This window comes from Alosa sapidissima, chromosome 21, assembly GCF_018492685.1.
Source record: "Alosa sapidissima isolate fAloSap1 chromosome 21, fAloSap1.pri, whole genome shotgun sequence".
Lineage (NCBI taxonomy): Eukaryota > Metazoa > Chordata > Actinopteri > Clupeiformes > Clupeidae > Alosa > Alosa sapidissima.
In genome coordinates, this window is record NC_055977.1 from 874,805 (window position 1) to 901,510 (window position 26,706).

Sequence of the window (26,706 nt, forward strand, 5' to 3'; positions counted from 1 at the left end):
AACATGCCACTCCCTGGCACCACACTTATCTGCATCTCTGGGTGTGTGTGTGTGTGTGTATAGTGTGTATAGTGTGTGTGTATAGAGTGTGTGTGTGCAGTGTGTATAGTGTGTGTGTATAGAGTGTGTGTGTGCAGTGTGTGTGTATAGAGTGTGTGTGTGCAGTGTGTATAGTGTGTGTGTATAGAGTGTGTGTGTGCAGTGTGTGCTCCCTGGCACCACACTTATCTGCATCTCTGGGCACGTTCCCAAAATTCCTCTTCTCCAGCAGAGATCAAGGAGGAGTTGGGGGCTGGGGGTGTGTGTGTGTGTGTGTGAGATTGTTTGTTAATCTGTGGGTGTTTTTGTGAGAGAGAGAGTGCTTGCTTTGTGTGTGTGTGTGTGTGTGTGTGTGTGTGTTGATGTGTGTGTGTGTGTGTGTGTGTGTGTGTGTGTGTGTTTTCTATGTGTGCAAGAGGCATGTTGGACATTTGTTAGAACTTGCCAGGCTGTAATTATCCAAATAGTGCTGTGTTCCATGTCTGTGTGTGTGTGTGTTCCGTGTGTGTGTCTGTGTGTGTGTGTGTCTGTGTGTTCCGTGTGTGTTCCGTGTGTGTATGTGTTGGTTTGTGTGTGTGTGTTGTGTATGTGTGTTTACATTTGAGCATTTTTGTGAGTGTGTGTGTTTGTGTTTCTGTGTGAGAGAAAGCGTGATCGTTTTTGTGTGTGTGTGTATGTGTTTGATGTATGTGCCATATAGACCTGTTCTGTTTTCAGGGGTGTGTCAAACATGTTGATTGCCTGGAATCAGTCCAGAAGATGATGATTTTGCCAGTATGTGTGTGTGTTTCAGAGAGAGTGTGTGTGTGTCTGTGTGTGTGTGTGTGTGTGTGTGTGCGCTCACGTCTTGCAGTGATTGTGTCCAGATAAACGTGCTTTTGTGAACGTAGCGTTATCAGCACCATGGCCACCCCGCAGAAACCGCATGCTGTGACACTTATGTTAACGTTGTATTTATCAAACCTGCAGAAACTGCACACTGTGACACTTCAGTTAATGTCGTATTTATCAAACCCGCAGAAACTGCACGCTATGACACTTACAGCGGGGAAAATAAGTATTGAACACGTCAACATTTTTACTTATACTTCCAATGAGGCTACTTGCATGAAATTTTCACCAGACATTAGCATTAACTCGGATAATTCACCCATATAAAAAAAATCCAAACATTAAAGTCCATAGGTAGAGTTATGTGTAATAAAGTGGAATGAAAAAAGTATTGAACACGCCTGCTGAAATTTCTTAAATACTTTGTGGAAAAGCCTTTATTCGTAATGACAGCTTCAAGGCATTTTCTGTATGACGAAACTAATCAGTCACAGTATGCTGGGGTGATTTTGGCCCATTCTTTTAAACAAATAGTCCTTTAATATTGAAGATTCCAGGGGTCCCTCTTGTAAATCCTGATCTTTAGTTAACTTCCAAAACTGTTCAATTGGATTGAAGTCAGGGCCTTGATTTCCTTTCTCTGAAACCAATTGAGAGTTTCCTTTGCTGAATGGTTTGGATCATTGTCCTGCTGGAAGGTCTAGCCATGTCTCATCCTCATCGTCCTGGTGGATGTAAAGATTCTCCTGGAACAAAATTACTCCATTCATCATTCCTTCAACTGTATGAAGTCTGCCAGTACCATGAGATGAAAAACAGCCCATACCATGATGCCACCACCTCCAAACCTCACTGTTGGTAGGGTATTTTTAGGGTGATGCACAGTGCCATTTCTGCTCCAAATATGGTGTGTAGTATGACATCTGAAAAGTAAAATTTTGCTCTCGCCTGACCAGAATACATTCTCTCAGTATTTCATGTCCAAATGTCGCGTAGCAAACCTTCAACGAGCTTTGACATGTTTTTCTTCAGTAATAGAGTCATGCAGGGTGCGTAGAGGCCATGGCGGTGGAGTGCATTACCTATGATTTTCTCTGTAGCAATTGAACCTGCTGCCTCCAAGTCTTTCTGGAGCTTTCTCCGAGTGGTCCTTGGCTACTCTTCTGACCATCCTTCTGACTTCCTGGTCAGAAATCTTGCAAGGAGATCCTGTGCATGGCCAGTTGATGATGCAGTGATGTTCCTTCCACTTGCAGATAATGGCTCCAATACTGCTTGCTGGATGATTCTGAAGTTTTGAAGTGCATCTGTGTTCAGAATTAATCTGTAGCCTTGGGTAGGCTTCTGCAGAACGATGTTGTTGCCGAATTAATACTATCTGGCGACGTCTTTTTTTGCCTTTATTCGGATAGGACAGTAAAGATAGACAGGAAGGAGTGGGAGAGAGAGATGGGGTGGGATCGGGACATGACCGCAGGCTGGATTCGAACCTGGGTCCCCGTGAGCACTTGGACTCGTACATGGTATGGGCACTGTAGCCTGTTGCGCCACAGCTCCCCCCTCTGGCGACGTTTTTAACAGGCTACGCAATAGAGGCTTAGACAACTATGACCCACGTTTTGGTTTCGTAAATGAATTTGCCCTACTTCTTGACTGCAATGTAGTCAATTGATTGCTTGACATGTCCTTTTTATTTTTCTGTACAATAAACAAATACATCTGCTTTATGCCGCAGAATTACATTCATATTTGGCTGACTTCTGCAGACGCGCAAAAAAACACTGCCAGGCCATCCTTAAAAATATTTTCGTTTGCCGTAACCCAACCGACCCTGTCAATTTAGAACCGACCCAAATATTTATTTTTTTCCCCTTTTAGTCCGACCGACTTGCCGCTTGTAAACTTGCGTTAAGACCGACCGATTTTTTTTTTTACTCTAAACAACCAATACAAATAAAATACTATTTATTATGACTGCCGCGCAGGTCGGTCTTTTTTCTTTTTTTTTTTTTTTTTTTTTTGCTTACCCAAATTTCCGTCAAGGACACTGAAAGACCGGGGTACACGAAACTTGGTGGGCATGTAACCCCACATGGATAGCATGGAACCATCGTTTTTCGTTTTGATCTGTAGCCCCCCCGCTGGACTGGACCCCCCGAAAGGAGGGTAGGGCAGACACAGTTTTCTGTGAATATCTCAAGAACCGTAGGGCCTAACATACTTTTTTATGTATGTTGGTCTTAAGGAGGCATGTCAACCCATCCCATTACCACTTATTTCATGTATAGCGCCACCTAGTTAAAAATTAAAAAGCAAAAAATTAGGTGTTTTCATCACAATATCTCTGGCTGACAAGGTCAAAACTGCACAAAATTAAAAGTGTAGGATCATTATGACACCCTCCGAATGCATGCCAAGTTTTGTGTACTTTCGTTCATGGAGGGCCTTACAATAAAATAATGTATGTGTACATTTAGTGACGTACACCAACAAGGATTCCCGGGACACTGAAAGACTGGGGTACACAAAACTTGGTGGGCATGTAACCAGAGTGTGAATTACCCCACCATAATTGGGGGGTACTGCTCCTTCACTTCTTCTATGACCATCATGGTCCACTACCATATCAATCCCCACCGTGATCGCCAAGTGCAACATGTGTTGTGCAACACACATACAAGGTCTAAACATGCCACAAACTGATAATCAGTAGTCTACAGAATATCTCATTGTTATTATATATATATTATAAGAGAACTGTTTTGATCAACTCTCAAAAGTTAGAAGTTAAGTGCACTGAAATACCATTCTAATTACTAGTAAAAGTAATACCTTTACAAGCCTATTGCCTATTTCATGAAATATTGATTTGGTTTATTTTTAGATTTCATAAGACCTGGAGGTAAGACCCTAACCCTCTCATATAAACAGAAACCAATTTTCCGTTATAGTCTTTGGTAGTCAGTGTCAAATCAACACAATTGCTTAGAGATATGTGAAACCTGAGCAAGCTTTAATGTGATTAAGGAGCATACTATGAAAAAACATAGAAAAACTAGCCTACAGAGCGGTAACCTACAAGCTATGTGGTCCGATAACCAGAACAAGCTGGGTGTCATTAACACTACAGTATCATACTGTACAAATGAATCACATATACATGCACACATACACTTTCCTTTTCCTCATAGTGTCTCTGTGAATAAAATAAAATTCTAGTTTCATTAAGATAGTATCAGGGTTCAGATGAAACTACATTTATTGAACTAAAAATATGAAATAATAGCTGTGCTATTTAGCCTAGGCTACTTGGCTCTTTTTATGTTTCCACAGGTTTCACTGATGTTATGTAGGCTTACAGTAGCTACATCAGACCCTCTTGTGCTTAATATAAAAACAACACAGGATCTGTGCCAAACTAATTTCAAAAGGGCACAATCATTTTTTCAAGATTAAACGAGAATGGACACCTAGGCTATGGACTGGAGTTCCTCTCCTTGGAAATGACAATAGATTTTACCTCACCACAGTGTAAAATAATAATAATAAATGATTTAAATAGAGAATTATCTTGCTAACTAACCTTGGTATCTAACCAAGGTCCACTTTACTAGCCTCAGTGGGTAAGTAGCAGGTAAGTAGCCGGTAATTAAATGTATGAAGACGTGACATGAGCTATGAAAGAACAAAACACATTAATACATGAAGGTTGTAAAATAGCACATTTTCAACAAGCTAGACGTCTGCTAGCAACTTATATTTACCCATGCACGTCAGCAGCAAACCGAATTTAAGCTACTGGAGGAATCTACCTAACGTTGACACTTGCTTGAGAAGTTGAAGTCGTTCTCTATCTCTGTTGCTTCTAGCGCCACGGTGGTTAAAAATGGTAAGGTCCATAATAGGGGTGTCTGAAATCGCTTTACATTAAATTTTCTCTAGTGAAAATATAGGAGTTGACTTGTATTGTAGCCAACTGTAATGATATTTTTTCACAATATCAGAAAAAATATCTGACCCCCCCAAAACTGATATTTCTGTCTCTTTGGGGGGTACTGGGTCTTCATTGGGGGGTATAGTAATTCGAACTATGCATGTAACCCCACATGGATAGCATTGAAACGTTGCACAAACAGATACACACGCACATACATACATTAACAGTAATCATACGTATGACACATACTCACACAGTAGACATATGTACGCTTGCATGCACAGGCACATACGCAGGCACACACACAAGCACGCACACACACACACACACACACACACACACACACACATAACATAAACATGTACATGCACACATGCACACAATTCTAGAATTTCTCAGAATTATGAACAGGCAAGATGGAGGTGGGGTTGTATAAAATGAATTTTACATGTGAAATCTATGAACTAATCATGTTTTGGTACTTGTTGTCTAGCAGATACCAGTGAGAATTGAGTGTGGATAATGCAATTTAGTGAGACAGTTAGAATCATATAGGCCTCAGCGTGATTTATTTTTGTGGAAAAAATGTGCTGGACTGGGCGGCGGTCATATTTTGTACTGCTCTGCGGTACATCTAGTTTTAGTAGGCCTAAGTATTGTGAATATAAATTGCCTACATACAAACGTAGGCTCTCTTAAATAAAACCCTGTGGCGTCATCTCTACACCATTGGTTTACGCATGTCACACTATGGCCTATACGCTTCGTTTCATTCACACTGTGACGGTCTAGCTACGACCGCACATGACTGGTGAACTGTCAGCACTCGTCCTCTACACATCAGCTGATATTTGTACACACACACACACACACAACACACACTCGTACATGGGCCATTGCTATGTGGCTAGCACTTTTAAGATGTGTAAGAAACAACACAACACGGAGCTATTAGCAATGGTGGCACATTTATTGTTTGTCTGAATTAGACACAAGTTTGAATGTTTGTCAACCGATAGCTACCGATTCGCGTTCATGGCGTCCTCTCGTTCCAGCTTCTGAAGGTCCGGTGGCAAAGGAGGGCCGACTGGATCGCATGGACTGTTTATTGTTTCTGGGCGGTATCGACGATTAGTCTTGCCACATGTAACCAAGTTTATTATTTAACAATGTATTTAGCTCATTCTGCTAGTGACAAATGATATATATTTATGCTTGTGGCCCAGGGTCTGTCTTGTCTATTGTGTGTTAATTGATTGTTTAGTGTTTACCTGTCTATGTTAAACGGCGCTGGCCACCAGGTATATGTTCCCCTCTGTCTAGTCTGATGTTAGTCTTGTCTTATCTGGTATGTGTAGGCTACTGTGAGTACGATGACTGTTACAATGCTGCTGTATTTTGATTAGAAGCTAAAGCAGATCTTTCATACTGGTTCAATCTCGCAAGATTAGATGCTAAAGCAGATTTTTCATACTGGTTCAATATCGCAATTTTGGAAGATTATTAACATTTTTCTGTGCATTTTTCTATGGACTCTTCTGCTTGGTTGTTCGAGCCAAGCCGAATAATAAATTACTGTCCATCTTCACTACTGTCTCTGCTTCTTTGGCCACACCCACATTTGTTAATGGTAACTTCTGCTCGGTTCCATTACACACACAAACATCTCGACTCAACGTTTATTACTTGGCACGAAGCTCTGGAAGAACTGTGCCCAGATCTTTTCCAATTCTTTCTCCCCTCTAGTCTAACGGTGACCGTGTTGAAGAATTGAAATTGGTTGTGGTCTATTCAGCATTTCTCAAAATATGCTTAACCCAGATTCGAACTCTTGGACAGGGGACTGATAACTGCTGCGTAACGGTGGCAAAAAAAATATTCCATAAGAAGTAAAATAAAATACTGTTACTGTAGTAACTGTATCCCAAGCTTCAGCTCCCCACGTCTGTGACAGGCAGACGTGACACCGCTAAATTCTCAGCTTGTTTATACCCCACACTGAACGCGTAAGACCGCTTGGCCCATCACTGTGGGGTGCAGTAGCCTACTCTCTGGGATTTAAGTCAAGCAATATAACCATACAAATGTTTTAAAATGAGTAATTTCGGCTTTGTCTGAACTGGCCATTGTAGGCTATGTAAAAAATAAACAAGTAGGCCTATCCCCTATCCAATGATATCGGCAAATGTTTGTTTTCCAAAGTAAGAATTTTACTTCACCATGCACCTTCGACAATGAATAGCTCATTACACTTATGTTACTGTTGAACGTAGGCCTAACTGGTATCATTACAAACATTATTCTGTGTCCTAAAAACTGGCATTTTATGGCATTGTGTCATGTAAGGTCGTTGCAAAATCTAGAGAAATGTGTGAGGTGGTCAGCGGGGGACAATTGAGACACACATTGGATTGTGTTATCACTTGAACATTCCACACTATCCACAGCTGTGGTGTCGGGGGCAGGAGGATTACTGTTAGCGCAGGCTTTATATAAAGTTCTTCAACAGAAGGCCTGCCTCGAATGCAGGCTTGCCCAAAATAAAGGCCTGTGGTTTGTGCAGCCTACAGTAAGTAGGTTAAATAACAGACCCGCCACAATGTGCGGTATGATGATTTTTTACGAGCAAGATGTTTTTGGTGCCCTACGTGCACTGCATGTTCTTAAATAACAATGATCATCAGTAGCCTAATATTCAACCATTATTTTGTGTAAATGGGCTATGCATTGGGTTAGACACCAGGGGCCATATTCACAAAGCCTTTTATCTTACCACTAAGAGTAGGCTACTCCTAAATAGCAATAAAATATTTTAGCTAGGAGTTTCTCTTATTAAGTTATTCACAAAGCCTTTCAGACCTACTCTTAGTAAGGGAAAATGACAACTCCTGAACAGATTGTGGAGCTGAGCGCTCTAGAATCTTTGAATAAGAGTGAGTGAGTCTTCGTTGCTATGGATGACGTTATTACTCATGCACAAGCTTGACTGAAGTGACAACCTTGATTGGCTGATGATTGTAACGCGGGAATGATTCCAAACACCTCCCTTACGATGAGTGGCAGGTGACAGGTCTGAGAATGCGTGCGCGACACAAGGACGGAAGATGATGAATAACTGAATAAAAAGGCCTAGCCTAAATGAATCAAGAGTAAGGCAAAACAAATAGCCTAGTAGCCTAATGAAACATACGGATTGAAGTAGTAGGCTATCTTAGTAACATTATTAAATTAATCTGTTACTATGCCTATGCCTACGTTTGCAAAAGAGAACATTTTAATTTGATTCACAATAATGTTACATTTAATTTACATGTTGACAATGAGTAGCCTAGTTTTGGTTGTTTGGTGGCTTTATTGCACGTTAGTTACGCCTACAATGCAAAATTGCTTCCTCACGATTGGAAGCTCCTATAGCCGCATAGGATTTCAAAACAGGCGAAATGCCACAAAACCGATTTGTGAATAGGTCTGTGAGTTAGGAGTCCTCGACTTCCTTTAAGCTGTCACAGCTGGTGGGAAGGTGTGATTTGTTGGGGGCAGGGCCGGATTAACTGGGCACAAATGATGGCCCCCCCTGCCCCCCAGTCAACGTGAATCGGGTGGTCAGTCAATAGGCCTATATCGTGATTTTTCGCGAAGATTTTTCTTGCCATCTAAGGCAAGAGCGCATCTGTGAGGCCAAGCCTCATCAATTAGCCCGTTACATTTAATTAAACTGCTTATAGGCTATGCCGAAATAGTTTTTAACATTTTGAATAGTGTCGGGTGAATTAGGAAATGTTATCAAAGTAGCCTTATGGCTTAAAGCTGCTTGGGATCCCCCCCTGTCAAGCAATATAACCATACAAACGCGCGCACTCATTGTTTCAAAAGGAGTAATTTCGGCTTTGTCAGATCTGAAGAGCTGTGGACGACACGGCATGGCATGCCCAATTGAAAATAAATTAACGCAACGCAACGCAACACAGACCCCGCTTCTCTCGCGTCAGTCACTGACATGAATGAAACACAGAACCCGCTTCTCTCACGGCAGTCACTGACAGTAGCCTAGAATAAATGTATGGGGAAAAAACTTCCGCATGACAAAGACATCGTAAAACACTGAAAGTTAATATTTTGTCACTATAACATACATCTGTCCTTTGTCTAATGTGTTATGTTCCAAGTAGCCTAGTGCGTAATTCTGCTTCATAAAGTTGAACAAATACATTTGCTTATTTCACAGAAAAATATAAATAGCCAGTTAGGGTCTACAGTGCAGAGTTGGTAAGTTATGGTAGGCCAACTTGGAGTGAACATACAAACAGGGGAAATTCTTTCTCTAGTAGCTGAGTAGCCTCAGGTGCGCACGTAGACATAAGGCCGAACATGCAAGCGCCAATGAATCGTGCTCTCACCACAATCACGCCGTTATCACGCCTTCAAGCAAGGAAAACGATGATTTGAAGACATCTGTTTCGTTGGAAGGGCAAGGGGTAGCAACAGGGCAACACAGAGACAGGCCCGATGGCAGGGCAAAGCAGCGCTGGCGGAAGACAGCGACAATTGGCAGGGGAGGGTCATGTCTTTTTTAACAATTCTGTCGGAGGGTCATTGAACAATTTCTAGCAGGCAAGGGAGGGTCATGCAACTTTTGACTGAAGCACTCAAAATTCCTCCGGTGGCCCCTTCAATAAATAACGAACAGTCGCTAGATTGCTGCTGGGCTATATGTCTTGGTTCATGTCTGTTAACAACTCATTGCCGTCAAATGCGTAGCCTATCTCGCGGTTGCATCAATTACAAACAAACATGCAATGTGAACGTCTGGGATTGGGAAGAGCGCTAAATGCTCTACTGAATAAGCACGAAGTCAAACCTTTAAATGAAAAACACTCTTTAATAATCAAAAAAATAAACCGCTAATGAAGTAAACTTGTGACCATCAAAAATCGTTTATCGCCTGTAACTCCGTGATAACGGGACGTAACAGGAACGCATTTGGCTGAGCAACGGAGGTTAATATGCTCTATATTTTGTCCAAATGATGTCTGTCTATCATCGTTGCACTTGGAGAAAACTAGAATGTTTAATTTGTCCTGCGTTTCTTCTACGGCTGCAAACGGGATTCACTCGCAGTTAACCAAATATTTCTTTATTAGGGCAGGGCAGGCATATTTCTGGCTATTAAATTATTTCTAAACCAGTCTGTAGTGAAGTCTGTGTAGGGTTTTCCAGGCTCCATTTCTTTTTACGAGACACCCTGCTCACCTGCTCAGACATCTACCGGTTGTTTGGGTTGTTGCAGCGTCGATGCAGCGTCACTGGAAAAATACAAATTAAAGTCGTGTGATACCGTGTGATCCCGCGTGCGGACCGCGAGTGAAGCTGGCCAAGTCGAAGCACTGCCCACTGTACATGTCTATAGGCATTACAGTAAGAGTGTGTGTCTGTGTGTCCGTGTGTGTGTGTGTGTGTGTGTGTGTGTGTGTGTGTTTACATGGCTATAGGCACTACAGTAAGAGTGGTGTGTGTATGTGTGTTTGTGTGTGTGTGTGTGTGTTTGTGTTTGTAGTAGGCAGCCCAGTCAGCTTCTGATTGATAGTTGTGTTTATGGAAGAAAGCTGAGGAGATCAGGAGAGGCCTGCTGCTGAACCACAGACACACACACACACACTTAGATAGTTGTTTTATATGATTCCTGAGACTTTTGGCTTTAAAACGAGGTATATTATGACGTTATATTATACTGTTATGGTGCATACAGTACGGGGGGGCACTTGTGATGAGGCCGGTGGAGTTGACACGTAACAAGTAATAATAATAATAATAATAACAATAATAATAAATTGGTTTTATATGTAACGGGTTAAAGGGACACCAGTCAAGCCTGATGCTTTTTCTCTACGAAACTCCCCCTCGCTCGGTCTGAAGCTCTTTTCCTTTTCTTTGCGTCTTCCGTCAAGGGTTTTCGCTGCTTCTTCGCCGGCTCTGCCATTATACACAAGTTTGCAACAATCTCTAGCGCTTCGTTAGCCTGCCTCTGTGCTGTAAACTGATCCTGCTTCGGTCGGCGGGTAGGATACACCGAACTTGCAAGTGGGATATTCTTCCTACAGGCAGTAGGGGCGGGCGAGAGAGCCTTGATTCGCCCCGTAATGAGTCATTTAACCATATACCGACTTACGAAGATGATTAATTAACACGAAAATGTTGCCTGGTGTCCCTTTAAAGGTGCTCTAAGCGATGTTATGCGGTTTCTAAGCTAAAACATTTTTTGTCACATTCAGCAAACATCACCTCACCATCTGCTAGCTGCCTGTGCCCTGAATACACTGTAAAAAAATGCGGTGTTGCTGTTTGTCGCAAATTTGCGACTTTGGCGCTCATCAAGATTAATTAAACTATGTGTATTAACATCCATTAAACTATCTACATATCTAGCCTATCTGCCTATCTAGCAACCAACATAATTACCCTAGCAACAGCCTAGCAACCATTAGCATAATGTCAACCTAGCAACCACCATATCTACCATAGCAACACCCTAGCAACCATAAATATTATGTCAACCTAGCAACCAACATAGTCACCAACATGATGACCCTAGCAACCAGCAGAGCAACCACTTATTTATATTCCCTAGCAACCATCTGCTTAGCAACCACCATATCTACCCTAATAACACCCTAGCAACCCTCTTGATTACCCTACCAAAAACCTAGCAACCACCACTATATTGTCAACCTAGCAACCACCATAGCAACCAACATGATTATTATAGCAACCAGCATAGCAACCACTTTATTTAGTGAAACAACCACCATATCTGCCCTAGCAACACCCTACCAACCCTCTCAATTAGCCTAGCAACAACCTAGCAACTACTTTGATATTGTCAACCATCATGATTACCCCCTAACATCCAGCATATCAGTGGTATAAAGTAATATGATGTATGGTATATCAGTGGTATAAAGTAATATTATGTATGGTGATATTATGTATGGTAATATCAGTGGTATAAACTTGATTAGAAGACCTATGTTACAAAGTTTGCACAAAGTTAAACGGTTCAAGTGAAATACGGAAAAACGTGGTCAGCAGAATAATAATAAGAAGCCTAGCCTAGCCTAGGTAACTATGCTACCTTTTAAGCTAAATAAACAAAGACGTTGTTACGTGTGTGTGTGTGTGTGTGTGTGTGTGTTGCATGCTCATGGTAAGCGGTCATGATTGTGAAGTAGATGACATGCCATGAAACAGTAAGAGATGTATTGATGTGAAGTAGATGGTGTGAAACAGTAAGAGATGTACTGATGGTTGTAGCATATAAATCGCCGCAGTATTGGGTGTTAAATATGTGCACAACAAAGCTACGGGATTACTGTGGGGGTTTTGATGAATGGCTATGTTAACAGATGAGATGAAAACATTCATAATCTCTTTTTAGTGACTATGAAACATTCATAATCTCTTTTTAGTGACAAGTAGCATTATCATTTGGATTGTGATTTTGTTTGAATATCCCAATGTCCCAGATATGTTTTTCTTACTTTGATTCATAATTTGTTTTACACTGATCTGATTTTGGAAAGCAGTGCTGGTCTGAGATTGATGGGCTAGTGCAGGGGTTGGCAACCCACGGCTCCGGTCTTTGATCCCTCTGATGCTGCTCAGCTTTTGAAATAAATAAATTAGTATTTAATTAAAATGTATTATATTTCAGTTTGTTCATGTTCAAAATGTAATATTGTAGGTCTATCTGAGTAATTTATATAACTTCGTTGTATATTATAGTTTATATAACTTAGCTGCACAATATTTTTACATTCGCGGTTCATTGCCATGTCAATATCAAACAAAATCACTGATTTCCCTCCATTTCAGTCAACGAGAACACTTTAATTGTTATTGTTGATGTGTGCGCTTGCTGTAGGAAAATGTCAAAAAAGGAAACATCAGCAAAATGGGAAACACAACGCTGAAATGGGAAAGTTTCCATCAGAAGACTGATTCTGAAAACGCGAAATGACCGTTATATATCGCACACTGCAACGAGTTAGTATTGCTGTGTTAACCCAGTTCGGTTCCACTTGCATGTGAGAAATCTTTCTCACATATGAAAAATATAAAGACAAACCTGCGCTCACGTTTATTAAGGGCAATTCCGCGCAAAACTGTCACATCCAAAACGGCAACACAATGCCATGGTATTTTGTTGGCGTTATGGAAATGACAGTTTTGGTGGAGTTGCTCTTTAATAGTGAGAGTCTCAATTATTTTTTTAAAGTATATTTGTTGGGCTTTTTATGCCTTTAATCAGATAGGATAGTGGAGATTGACAGGAAGTGAGTGGGAGAGAGAGCAGGGGTGGGATCCGGAAAGGACCACAGGGCGGGAATCGAACCCGGGTCGCCGGCGTACAGAGCAGGTGCCCCAGCCAGTCGCACCACTGCTGGGGCCAAGAGTCTCAATTCTTGCATGAAACTTCCCCCCTCTGAATATGAGCCAGCCAGACTCCAAGGCCATCACTAAATCTAATCTCTGGTAGGCCTAATGTTCAATTTCGCCAATGACATGTCAACGAAAATTGAGTGTTGTTAACTATGATGTTACTTTGCATACCAAAGGACACTGGAAAAATAGGGGGTGGTGTTTAGCCTACATGGGAAGCCTAAGGCCTATACTTCTGTCATTCCACTTTATATTTCAAGTTACTTGCACATTACTTTTAAAACTAGTAGAAAATGTATTTAAAAATCCTCTGTTGAATGAAAGTAACTGTACATTCTATTATCCAAACTTTTTCTTGTAACCGTCTTTATGTGGCTCTTCTGAGATTAAAAAAATAATACATTTGGTCAAAGTGGCTCTCCAGGCAAAAAAGGTTGCCGACCCCTGGGCTAGTGTATTAGTTAACTTCAGAACCAACTGACAGAGGGAACTGGTTTCACGGCTGACCTCTGTTTTGATTGCTTGAAGCTTTATGGTATTCTCTCTCCCGCTGCCTCTCTCTCCTCTCTCTCCCTCTCTCTTCATCTCTCTATCGCTATCCCTCTTCCTCTCTCTCTCTCTCCCTCTGCCTCTCTCTCCCTCTATCTCTCTCCCTCTCCATCTCTCTCTCTCTCCCTCTCTCTCCCTCTCTAAATGTCTATCTCTATCCCTCTTCCTCTCTCTCTCTCTCCCTCTTTCTCTCTCTCTCCATCTCCCTCTGTCTCTCCCTCCCTCTCTCCCTCTCTCTGCCTCTCCATCTCTCTCCTTCTTTATCCCTCTCTCTCTCTCCTCTCTCTCTCCTCTCTCTCTCCCTCTCTCTGCCTCCCCATCTCTCTCTCTATCCCTCTCTCTCTCTCTCTCTCTCTCTCTCTCTCTCTCCCTCTCTCTCTCTCTCTCTCTCTCCCTCTCAGGTTCTAAGGAGCCGTGGAACCACAGAGGAATGATGTCAAGGCCCTGATCCCTACAGTTCAGTATGTCAGGTAATGGTCATTCTCATCTGTGTGTGTGTGTGTGTGTGTGTGTGTTTTAGTGCAAGTGTGTGTGTGTTTTAGTGCAAGTCTTGAAGTCTGAAAAGATTGCTCCAACAACCCCTCCTTCACCTAGGATTTTACTTTTTCTATAAAACCATTCTAAAGTTGGCAGCTGTTGGTGGTAGTCTTTAGAATGTTCATAAAACCAACTGTCATGTCAAACTCTTAACGACTCCATCCAACAAACGGCAACAAACACAGACTGCTGGCCCTCACAGACCCAACTGTTGGTGTTTGTTGGTGCAGTGTGCAAGCTCCTTGAGCCATCTCAGTTGATCTCAGTAGTTACAGGCAGAGAGACGGTCCCAACCTTTAAAAATTGGGGAGACAGCAGCCATACGAGTAGTGCAATACGAGAGAATGACATTTGTGGGGATAAAATAATGCATTCCAGTTCATTACATGACCATTCAATTTCATAACACTGAAAACAATCTTTCACAAAAATTAACACTCCGCTGCCTTTAGAACCCACTCTTATAGCACTCCGCTGCTTTTAGAACCCACTCTTATAGCACTCCGCTGCTTTTAGAACCCACTCTTATAGCACTCTGCTGCCTTTATAGGACTCTGCTGCTTTTAGAACCCACTCTTATAGCACTCCGCTGCCTTTAGAACCCACTCCTATAGCACTCCGCTGCTTTTAGAACCCACTCTTATAGCACTCCGCTGCCTTTAGAACCCACTCTTATAGCACTCCGCTGCCTTTAGAACCCACTCTTATCTTTCCTGTACACATTGTAGCATGGAACATCTAATATGGATGAGTTTGAGTTTTTATTAAGCCATGTCTCTGTTAAACATAAGACGTCTAGGTTGGAGTTTAATAGAAGGATTTGGTCAGCTTTTGAATTAAGACTTGTTATATTAATTTGCCCTCCTAGGATAATTCTGGAGTGATTGACAGTCTGAAAAATTTAACATTTACGGTTTTTGGAAATTGCAGGATTCACAACCCTCTTCCGCCTGGTTTCCTTCAGTGTGGATGAAGTATTGAAGGTCTATTTCAGTGTGGATGGAGTATTGAAGTTCTATTTCAGTGTAGATGGAGTATTGAAGTGTACAACTATTTTTGTGAATCGGTGAAGAGTGCGGCGTGGAAGCGCTGCGTGAGTGAAGAGTGCGGCGTGGAAGCGCTGCGTGAGTGAAGAGTGCGGCGTGGAAGCGCTGCGTGAGTGAAGAGTGCGGCGTGGAAGCGCTGCGTGAGTGAAGAGTGCGGCGTGGAAGCGCTGCGTGAGTGAAGAGTGCGGCGTGGAAGCGCTGCGTGAGTGAAGAGTGCGGCGTGAGTGAAGAGCGCTGCGTGAGTGAAGAGTGCGGCGTGGAAGCGCTGCGTGAGTGAAGAGTGCGGCGTGGAAGCGCTGCGTGAGTGAAGAGTGCGGCGTGGAAGCGCTGCGTGAGTGAAGAGTGCGGCGTGGAAGCGCTGCGTGAGTGAAGAGTGCGGCGTGGAAGCGCTGCGTGAGTGAAGAGTGCGGCGTGAGTGAAGAGTGTGGCGTGGAAGCGCTGCGTGAGTGAAGAGTGCGGCGTGGAAGCGCTGCGTGAGTGAAGAGTGTGGCGTGGAAGCGCTGCGTGAGTGAAGAGTGCGGCGTGGAAGCGCTGCGTGAGTGAAGAGTGCGGCGTGGAAGCGCTGCGTGAGTGAAGAGTGCGGCGTGGAAGCGCTGCGTGAGTGAAGAGTGCGGCGTGAGTGAAGAGTGCGGCGTGAGTGAAGAGTGCGGCGTGAGTGAAGAGTGCTGCGTGAGTGAAGAGTGCTGCGTGAGTGAAGAGTGCGGCGTGAGTGAAGAGTGTGGCGTGGAAGCGCTGCGTGAGTGAAGAGTGTGGCGTGGAAGCGCTGCGTGAGTGAAGAGTGCGGCGTGGAAGCGCTGCGTGAGTGAAGAGTGTGGCGTGGAAGCGCTGCGTGAGTGAAGAGTGCGGCGTGGAAGCGCTGCGTGAGTGAAGAGTGTGGCGTGGAAGCGCTGCGTGAGTGAAGAGTGTGGCGTGGAAGCGCTGCGTGAGTGAAGAGTGCGGCGTGGAAGCGCTGCGTGAGTGAAGAGTGTGGCGTGGAAGCGCTGCGTGAGTGAAGAGTGCTGCGTGGAAGCGCTGCGTGAGTGAAGAGTGCGGCGTGGAAGCGCTGCGTGAGTGAAGAGTGTGGCGTGAGTGAAGAGTGCGGCGTGAGTGAAGAGTGCTGCGTGAGTGAAGAGTGCGGCGTGGAAGCGCTGCGTGAGTGAAGAGTGCGGCGTGAGTGAAGAGCGCTGCGTGAGTGAAGAGTGCAGCGTGAGTGAAGAGTGCGGCGTGAGTGAAGAGTGTGGCGTGGAAGCGCTGCGTGAGTGAAGAGTGCGGCGTGAGTGAAGAGTGCGGCGTGGAAGCGCTGCGTGAGTGAAGAGTGCGGCGTGAGTGAAGAGTGCGGCGTGGAAGCGCTGCGTGAGTGAAGAGTGTGGCGTGAGTGAAGAGTGTGGCGTGGAAGCGCTGCGTGAGTGAAGAGTGCGGCGTGAGTGAAGAGTGCTGCGTGAGTGAAGAGTGCTGCGTGAGTGAAGAGTGTGGCGTGGAAGCGCTGCGTGAGTGAAGAGTGTGGCGTGGAAGCGCTGCGTGAGTGAAGAGTGCGGCGTGGAAGCGCTGCGTGAGTGAAGAGTGCGGCGTGGAAGCGCTGCGTGAGTGAAGAGTGCGGCGTGAGTGAAGAGTGCGGCGTGGAAGCGCTGCGTGAGTGAAGAGTGCAGCGTGAGTGAAGAGTGCGGCGTGGAAGCGCTGCGTGAGTGAAGAGTGCGGCGTGGAAGCGCTGCGTGAGTGAAGAGTGCGGCGTGAGTGAAGAGTGCAGCGTGAGTGAAGAGTGCGGCGTGAGTGAAGAGTGTGGCGTGGAAGCGCTGCGTGAGTGAAGAGTGCGGCGTGAGTGAAGAGTGCGGCGTGAGTGAAGAGTGCGGCGTGGAAGCGCTGCGTGAGTGAAGAGTGCGGCGTGGAAGCGCTGCGTGAGTGAAGAGTGCGGCGTGAGTGAAGAGTGCAGCGTGAGTGAAGAGTGCGGCGTGAGTGAAGAGTGTGGCGTGGAAGCGCTGCGTGAGTGAAGAGTGCGGCGTGAGTGAAGAGTGCGGCGTGGAAGCGCTGCGTGAGTGAAGAGTGCGGCGTGAGTGAAGAGTGCTGCGTGAGTGAAGAGCGCTGCGTGAGTGAAGAGTGCAGCGTGAGTGAAGAGTGCGGCGTGAGTGAAGAGTGCGGCGTGGAAGCGCTGCGTGAGTGAAGAGTGCGGCGTGAGTGAAGAGTGCTGCGTGAGTGAAGAGTGCGGCGTGAGTGAAGAGTGCTGCGTGAGTGAAGAGTGTGGCGTGGAAGCGCTGCGTGAGTGAAGAGTGCGGCGTGGAAGCGCTGCGTGAGTGAAGAGCGCTGCGTGAGTGAAGAGCGCTGCGTGAGTGAAGAGCGCTGCGTGAGTGAAGAGTGCGGCGTGAGTGAAGAGTGCGGCGTGAGTGAAGAGTGTGGCGTGAGTGAAGAGTGTGGCGTGGAAGCGCTGCGTGAGTGAAGAGTGCGGCGTGGAAGCGCTGCGTGAGTGAAGAGTGCTGCGTGAGTGAAGAGCGCTGCGTGAGTGAAGAGCGCTGCGTGAGTGAAGAGCGCTGCGTGAGTGAAGAGTGCAGCGTGAGTGAAGAGTGCGGCGTGAGTGAAGAGTGTGGCGTGGAAGCGCTGCGTGAGTGAAGAGTGCGGCGTGAGTGAAGAGTGCTGCGTGAGTGAAGAGTGCTGCGTGAGTGAAGAGTGCTGTGTGAGTGAAGAGTGCGGCGTGAGTGAAGAGTGTGGCGTGGAAGCGCTGCGTGAGTGAAGAGTGCGGCGTGAGTGAAGAGTGTGGCGTGGAAGCGCTGCGTGAGTGAAGAGTGCGGCGTGAGTGAAGAGTGCTGCGTGAGTGAAGAGTGTGGCGTGGAAGCGCTGCGTGAGTGAAGAGTGCGGCGTGAGTGAAGAGTGCTGCGTGAGTGAAGAGTGCGGCGTGAGTGAAGAGTGCTGCGTGAGTGAAGAGTGCGGCGTGGAAGCGCTGCGTGAGTGAAGAGTGCGGCGTGGAAGCGCTGCGTGAGTGAAGAGTGCAGCGTGGAAGCGCTGCGTGAGTGAAGAGTGCGGCGTGGAAGCGCTGCGTGAGTGAAGAGTGCTGCGTGAGTGAAGAGTGTGGCGTGGAAGCGCTGCGTGAGTGAAGAGTGCGGCGTGGAAGCGCTGCGTGAGTGAAGAGTGCGGCGTGAGTGAAGAGTGTGGCGTGGAAGCGCTGCGTGAGTGAAGAGTGCGGCGTGAGTGAAGAGTGCTGCGTGAGTGAAGAGTGCTGCGTGAGTGAAGAGTGCTGCGTGAGTGAAGAGTGCTGCGTGAGTGAAGAGTGCTGCGTGAGTGAAGAGTGCGGCGTGAGTGAAGAGTGCTGCGTGAGTGAAGAGTGCGGCATGAGTGAAGAGCGCTGCGTGAGTGAAGAGTGCAGCGTGAGTGAAGAGTGCTGCGTGAGTGAAGAGTGCGGCGTGAGTGAAGAGTGCTGCGTGAGTGAAGAGTGCGGCGTGAGTGAAGAGCGCTGCGTGAGTGAAGAGTGCGGCGTGGAAGCGCTGCGTGAGTGAAGAGTGCGGCGTGAGTGAAGAGTGCTGCGTGAGTGAAGAGTGCGGCGTGAGTGAAGAGTGCTGCGTGAGTGAAGAGTGCGGCGTGAGTGAAGAGCGCTGCGTGAGTGAAGAGTGCAGCGTGAGTGAAGAGTGCTGCGTGAGTGAAGAGTGCGGCGTGGAAGCGCTGCGTGAGTGAAGAGTGCGGCGTGAGTGAAGAGTGCTGCGTGAGTGAAGAGTGCGGCGTGAGTGAAGAGTGCTGCGTGAGTGAAGAGTGCGGCGTGGAAGCGCTGCGTGAGTGAAGAGTGCGGCGTGGAAGCGCTGCGTGAGTGAAGAGTGCGGCGTGGAAGCGCTGCGTGAGTGAAGAGTGCGGCGTGGAAGCGCTGCGTGAGTGAAGAGTGCGGCGTGGAAGCGCTGCGTGAGTGAAGAGTGCGGCGTGGAAGCGCTGCGTGAGTGAAGAGTGTGGCGTGGAAGCGCTGCGTGAGTGAAGAGTGCGGCGTGGAAGCGCTGCGTGAGTGAAGAGTGTGGCGTGGAAGCGCTGCGTGAGTGAAGAGTGTGGCGTGAGTGAAGAGTGCGGCGTGGAAGCGCTGCGTGAGTGAAGAGTGCTGCGTGAGTGAAGAGTGCGGCGTGGAAGCGCTGCGTGAGTGAAGAGTGTGGCGTGGAAGCGCTGCGTGAGTGAAGAGTGTGGCGTGAGTGAAGAGTGCTGCGTGAGTGAAGAGTGCAGCGTGAGTGAAGAGTGCTGCGTGAGTGAAGAGTGCGGCGTGGAAGCGCTGCGTGAGTGAAGAGTGCGGCGTGAGTGAAGAGTGCGGCGTGGAAGCGCTGCGTGAGTGAAGAGTGCGGCGTGGAAGCGCTGCGTGAGTGAAGAGTGCGGCGTGAGTGAAGAGTGCGGCGTGGAAGCGCTGCGTGAGTGAAGAGTGCGGCGTGGAAGCGCTGCGTGAGTGAAGAGTGCGGCGTGAGTGAAGAGTGCGGCGTGGAAGCGCTGCGTGAGTGAAGAGTGCGGCGTGGAAGCGCTGCGTGAGTGAAGAGTGCTGCGTGAGTGAAGAGTGCGGCGTGGAAGCGCTGCGTGAGTGAAGAGTGCGGCGTGAGTGAAGAGTGCGGCGTGGAAGCGCTGCGTGAGTGAAGAGTGCGGCGTGGAAGCGCTGCGTGAGTGAAGAGTGCGGCGTGAGTGAAGAGTGCGGCGTGGAAGCGCTGCGTGAGTGAAGAGTGCGGCGTGAGTGAAGAGTGCGGCGTGGAAGCGCTGCGTGAGTGAAGAGTGCGGCGTGAGTGAAGAGTGCGGCGTGAGTGAAGAGTGCGGCGTGGAAGCGCTGCGTGAGTGAAGAGTGCGGCGTGGAAGCGCTGCGTGAGTGAAGAGTGCGGCGTGGAAGCGCTGCGTGAGTGAAGAGTGCGGCGTGGAAGCGCTGCGTGAGTGAAGAGTGTGGCGTGAGTGAAGAGTGCGGCGTGGAAGCGCTGCGTGAGTGAAGAGTGCGGCGTGAGTGAAGAGTGTGGCGTGGAAGCGCTGCGTGAGTGAAGAGTGCGGCGTGAGTGAAGAGTGCGGCGTGGAAGCGCTGCGTGAGTGAAGAGTGCGGCGTGAGTGAAGAGCGCTGCGTGAGTGAAGAGTGCGGCGTGGAAGCGCTGCGTGAGTGAAGAGTGCGGCGTGGAAGCGCTGCGTGAGTGAAGAGTGCAGCGTGAGTGAAGAGTGCGGCGTGGAAGCGCTGCGTGAGTGAAGAGTGCGGCGTGGAAGCGCTGCGTGAGTGAAGAGTGTGGCGTGGAAGCGCCAGCGATGTGATTGCTGGACCGCACTCTGGCTGAAGATTTCAGCGCTCTAGAAATGTATCTGTAATAAAAAACAAACAAATTTGAACAAGTTTCATGAACCTCTAGAATGAATGAAACCCTTTAGCTTATAGCTTATCATTTGTGACCAGGCATGGGAAAACCAGCCACATGTCTCCCCAGAGACATTTTGAGTTATTCACGGATTCTGTGTAGTTTCAAAGCTATCCAATGATGTCTCACTCATGGAGATCTGATAATATTTGAATAAGTTGTGAAGTTACTGAGAAAACTGGCCTAATAGATTTGCAAATTCTGGTAATTCTGACATCTGGTATCTGTAGCCCTTCCCCCTACAGGTGTCGCTGTGACACCTGGATCTGCTAGCCTGCAGGGCAGAAAGAATTGTAGTGTTGTTAATATTGATGTAGTGTTATTTTCATTAGGCACTTCACTGGACTTAGAATAATCAGAATTAGAAGGTACTTTATTGAAATGGAAATGCTTTTATTACAAAAGGCCCTGAATAGCATGCATTAATACACAGGGTAAGATGTTACAATACCATAATCCAAGGTATAAACCACATCTAGTTCCCAATAGAAGACCCAATAACATACACATACAACAAGCAGGATTGCAAAATGGAAGTCAATATGAATCCAATAGAAAAATAAGAATAAAGATCCTATACACTAGACAATAAGAATAAAGATTCTATGAAAAAGATACTAAATAACAAACAAGGTCCACATCAATGTGCTGAGGCTGTGTGATAAGGGTGACAGGGCAGGGACTGACCCTGTGGTACAGGAGAGTTCAGGTATTATTTGGTAAAGGGCAAAAAAGTAAAGCAAGACAGTGCAGTTTTAAGTCAGTAGACTTTGGAGGCAACACAATAAGTCAGAACTAGAGTTAAGTGAATTTAGTCCAGGCTGTTGGAGGGAGGGAGAGGCTGTGCATAAAGGCTAACATAGCAAGGAAAGACTGTCAACAGGGGGCAGAACCGCTGAATTGCGCAGTAACTGAAATTCCACAGGATCTGCATCACAGTGACTTTTTGCAAGCACCACACCTGGGGGGTATTCCATCAACCTCGCTAATGAAGGCGGCGCTTAACAGAAATAGCCTGGCTTGAACTAGCGTAGACTTTCACTTGAGGCTGAAGCTGTTCCGTTAACTCAAGTTAGCGGCATCTTGGCCTCGTTTATTCAAGCGAGGTTTAAGTCAGCTTCATCTCGGCTCGTGCACGAGGTAGAACAGTAGACCAAAACAGTAGATTGACGAAAAGAGGATATATGTCGTAAAATTAAGACAATACTAGACGATTTCTGTTCGATTTGGCAAGCGCCATCTACAGGATTTTCATCGAAAGTCATCAAATTTAACATCGAGAGAAAAAATAGATTGCCTACAGAAATTGGAGAATAATGAAAGCATACATTTAAAACAACAATGCTAATGGTTTGAAATCAATTGCGAGTTTGATTGGCTTCACTCTTGAACACATAGACTATACAGTCTGCTTGAACAAAATGAGTGAATGAATAAATAGTATAAACTCAAAAACAACTTATGGATATGCATATGGATATTCAAAACTATCTATAGCTTACATTCTTAGATTAAAAGTGTTCACTCCAAATTATTGTCTAGGTGTAGGTGAAATAAATAAAATAGTATCAACATAATAGCCTATTGTCTCCCATAAGTCCCAAGTGTTTGAAATAAAATTATCTAAAATTATCTTCAATTCAATTTATGGATAGTATTTCATTACATTACATTACATTATATTTCATCTGTGTAGCACACAGTTGATTTGACATTCATGAACAATCGTCGACACATGAAGCAGTTTTAATTATTAGCTGCCTAGGCTACAGAATTATCCTTTGGCTTGCATCAGATATAACTAGTGCAGTGCCCGTTCAAACATGCTATTCCTGTAGCCTAATTACATGCCTGCAGGTAGGCTTGCTTTAAAAATAGGATGATCGGGAAAAACATAATTCCAGGTAAGCATTCAATAATGAATAGGCCTACAGATAATATAATAATATAATAAATGTGAAGTGAGCAGAATTTAAGCATGGCTGCATGTGACATTTTTTACAAATCAAAATGACATAATCCTAACAGCTGTTTTGAGTCAAGGCTATATGCTTAGCCTATTGAATAACTTGATGATAGAGAAAACAAACCATTTTGTGGAATGATGCATCATATGAAATTTGCAACGGTGTGACTCAAAAACAGTCTCTGGTGGCCTATAAGTGACATCACACTAGTCTGCCACTCGTTGCTTGTCGCTGGTTATGCTTTGCATGTGTGGCATTCTGAGACGTTCTTTAATTCGGGACCATTATCGCTCGTTTCAATTTTGGACCTTGCAGTTGGAATTGTCGTTTGCCTAAGTCTAAAGACAGTCCAAAGTAGCCTGGGCTACCCGCTAAGTGTCCGTTTATTGCACATCATTTTTTAGGTAATTTTGAAGAGCCACTGCATAGCCTACCTGTGTGTGTTGGCGTGTTGTTGCAAAATCCACAGAGTTCACTTTATTGTTGAGGTCAGACATGTTAACACATCTTGCACTCGCGTAAGTTTTTACCATAGACTGTAAAAAAAAATAGGTTTTTACCCGTGTAACTTACACTGATCCTGTTCTGCCAAAGCCCTTCTATCCTCACTGCAGTACAGTTCTGTGTGGGAGGGAGAGTGGCTAGCGGCGAAAGCCAATGTGCTTCTTTTACCGATATATTTAACGATATCTTTTGCATTTCTTATTCAAACAATGTCAAATTTGGCACTGCACTTACTCATGCCTGTAGCAAGACACCTGCCAAGTTTGAAATCAGTCTGACCAACGGTCAGCGAGATATGCGTGCCACAGACACACATCCGGACAGACACACAGACGCTTCTTGCTATAGATATAGCCCACTGGCAGCTGTCACTGAACAGCCTACCAAATGTGCATGGCCCTTTATCAGCAGTAGACATATGTCTTTCATCAAAGATTATAACTAAAAATGCCATTATCAAGGTGATAAACTATGTTGCCTTAATACTTCGTATGGGGAGCGAACCTGCGAACACGCAAGAACGCAATTCCATTCCTATGCTGTCTCGCTGCACATTACACCACCACAGAACGTAAGTGGCGCAGAGTGGCAAGATTCCTAGAACCACACATATGTGAAGTTAAAACATTTTTAATCGCATAATCTTCATACATTCTTTGGAGCTAGTGAATGTGTAAATCCATGCTTGGTGACACTGTCAGAAAAAAAAACATTTCTAGGCCTACTTCTATTTTTGAAGTTGTAGGCCTAGGCTACAGGTGACGAAAGCATAGGTTGACGGAACCATCTTTTTGGACTCGTTTTCCGACTGATTGTTTTTTTGCAACACAGCTTAATTTAGCTTGAAAGTTAATCTGCTACGGAGCAGGATAGTTCTGTGGCATAAATTCCCATAGTTACCAAGCTGGGATTCACGTTAACCTCATTAATGGAACGGAATTCTCACTAAAATTAATGAGACTTATCGAAATAAGCCAGGTTTGGCCTTTAGCGAGGTTGATGGAATACCCCCCAGGTCTCTTGGCATCAAAGCTGTAAGCAAATAACAGTACATTTTAAGAATGGCTAACTATTTCTCATAAAACACCATCATCACCCAATTACTTTTTATATGAACACAATGTATAAGTATAAGTATATAAGTATATATACTTTTTTGATCCCGTGAGGGAAATTTGGTCTCTGCATTTAACCAAAGTCCTTTTAGGCAAGTCCCTCCACTCGGCAGCCATATACCAACGTTAATGGGCACTCATCGGGCACAGTCTTTGGGTCGAACTGCGCTTCACAACACCAATCTTGCTCCAGCGGCGAGATCACAACACATGATTGGCACGATGTCTTCACAACACACCATATGATTGGCTCAATGTATTCACATCACACCACATGATTGGCTCAATGTTTTCACGTCAACGTTTTGCTGAGGAAGGGGTGGGATATTTGTAGACAACGGCCATATTGGCGTGACAAACTAGCCCCATGCATTTCTATGGAGTATTCTTTGAGTGCTATGTCTCCTCATTAGAAAGTCTCTGATTTATCTGTGAATTAGTGAAACACAAACAGCACACAGTGAGGTGAAGCACACACTAATCCCGTCGCAGTGAGGTGCCTGCTTCAACGGTGGCGCTCGGGGAGCAGTGAGGGGTTAGGTGCCTTGCTCAAGGGCACTTCAGCCGCGGCCCACTGGTCGGGGCTCGAATCGGCAACCCTCCGGTTACAAGTCCAGAGTGCTAACCAGTGGGCCACGGCTGCCCAATGTGAAAGTTTCAATATAAATATCTGAAGTGCTGATAACTCTTGATCTTTGGAAGCCTTCTGAAGTAGGGACTCAGATGTTTCTGCCAGTCGAAGTTCTTGACAAACACTCTGCCATCTGCCGTTCCAACAAGCTGTGGGATATTGAGGTGACTCTCAGGAGAGCTGTTTTCCACTAGGCCTACCTGATGACAGCAAGAGCCGCAATGTAAAAAAAAGAACAGAAGAAGAAAAAACTTTGCACCTTACTCTGGATGTATTCATACAAACTATCCTCCAGTAGGCTAGGTGCTAAATCATTAGCATCAGTCCATTCAAGCAAATCAAGCATTATTCAAATTAATAGCAGATGTTCACATTACTAGCCAAAAACCTCCCATTACAGCTTAGTTTCAATGTGCATCATTTTAAACGACAGTACTGAGCTAGCTAATAACAACAATAACTAGCTAATAACAATGTAGCATTAGCTAGCTAGCAAGCAATGTAGCAGGGATTGCAATGTAACAGGAACTACTTACGCTATGAGAAACTGAAAAGTATTCTGGCAGACTTCATTGCCTCAGATGAAATATGTGGTCTGGGGGGACTTTCTTTTCGTCTGCGGCTTTTTGGTGGATGTAGTCATTTCCGAAGTAACTACTGTACGTCTGTTTGCCTCAAGATGGCCAATGATTTGCATGTCCTGCCACTCTCTTTCGGCAACTATAGAATCACTCCGTATTTTGTACATAAGCTCTGGAGAAAGTTTGTCGCTACACGAATGTCTGCCAAGGAGAGTTCCGGGGTCGCTGTATATTAAGTAGCCATGTGTATCGCTTGTGTTACTTCTTGCATACAGCTGATTGGCCGACAGAACAAAAGAACACTGATGATCACGGCCAATTCAAACGCTGATTTACTTCCTGAAACTTAACCATTTTCAAGGACAAAATATACACTTTTAAAGCAACCAATGCTGTTATCTGAAACATGGAATTGCTTCTTTAGGACTTCAACTTGCACATTCTGCAAAAAAACGAAAATAACTAATTTTGAAAAAAAAAAAAAACTTCAAAGTCGTTTTTCGTGACTTGTGTCTCTGCGACTTGAGCCTGGTTTTCCCATGCCTGGTCACATTTGTATTACATTACATTACATTACATTACATTTGGCTGACGCTTTTTTAGCCAAAGCGACTAACAACATGGTAAACAGTTTAAGTTTTAGAGCAGTTCTCAACAATTTTAGGACAATTTAAAAAACATTAGAGTACAGTAAGAATAAGTGCATCAGTGAGTGCTGTTTTTAACAGTTACGTGTTACGTTTAAGACGGCTGGTGAGTGCAAGGATCAGCAGGACTTGTTGTAAGTGGTGCTATGAGAGGAGATGTTCTCTAAAGAGCTGGGTCTTTAGGAGTTTTTTGAAAATGGAGAGGGATGTCCCTGCCCTTGTAGGAACTGGCAGTGTGTTCCACCAACGAGGAACAGCAGATGAGAAAAGTTGGCCTGAGCGTACCGGTGGTAGAGCTAGACGTCGTTCGTCTGAGGAGTGCAGCGGTCTGGAGGTAGCGTATGTCTGTATGAGGGCATTCAAGTAGGTGGGAGCAGAACTGGAGACTACTTTGTAGGCAAGCGTTAGAGCCTTGAATTTGATGCGGGCCGCCATAGGTAGCCAGTGTAGCTGGATGAGCAGAGGGGTAACATGTGCCCTTTTGGGTTGGTTGTAGACCAGGCGCGCCGCCACGTTCTGGATCATCTGAAGTGGTTTCACTGCGCAGGCTGGGAGACCTGTCAGGAGGGCGTTGCAGTAGTCGAGT

The 26,706-nt window shown here is 45.4% G+C and overlaps 1 protein-coding gene across 5 annotated transcripts in view; it reads left to right on the top strand.

Annotated features, from left to right (window-relative positions):
- Nucleotides 1-26,706, top strand: part of thrb (thyroid hormone receptor beta) — a 180,496-nt gene that overhangs the window by 107,747 nt on the left and 46,043 nt on the right. For all 5 annotated transcript variants that reach the window (XM_042075655.1, XM_042075660.1, XM_042075659.1 and 2 more), the window contains exon 3: nucleotides 14,194-14,262. In XM_042075655.1, coding sequence (XP_041931589.1) covers nucleotides 14,256-14,262 — 7 coding nt within the window. In that variant the 5' untranslated portion in view covers nucleotides 14,194-14,255. The remainder of the gene's footprint in view (nucleotides 1-14,193; nucleotides 14,263-26,706) is intronic.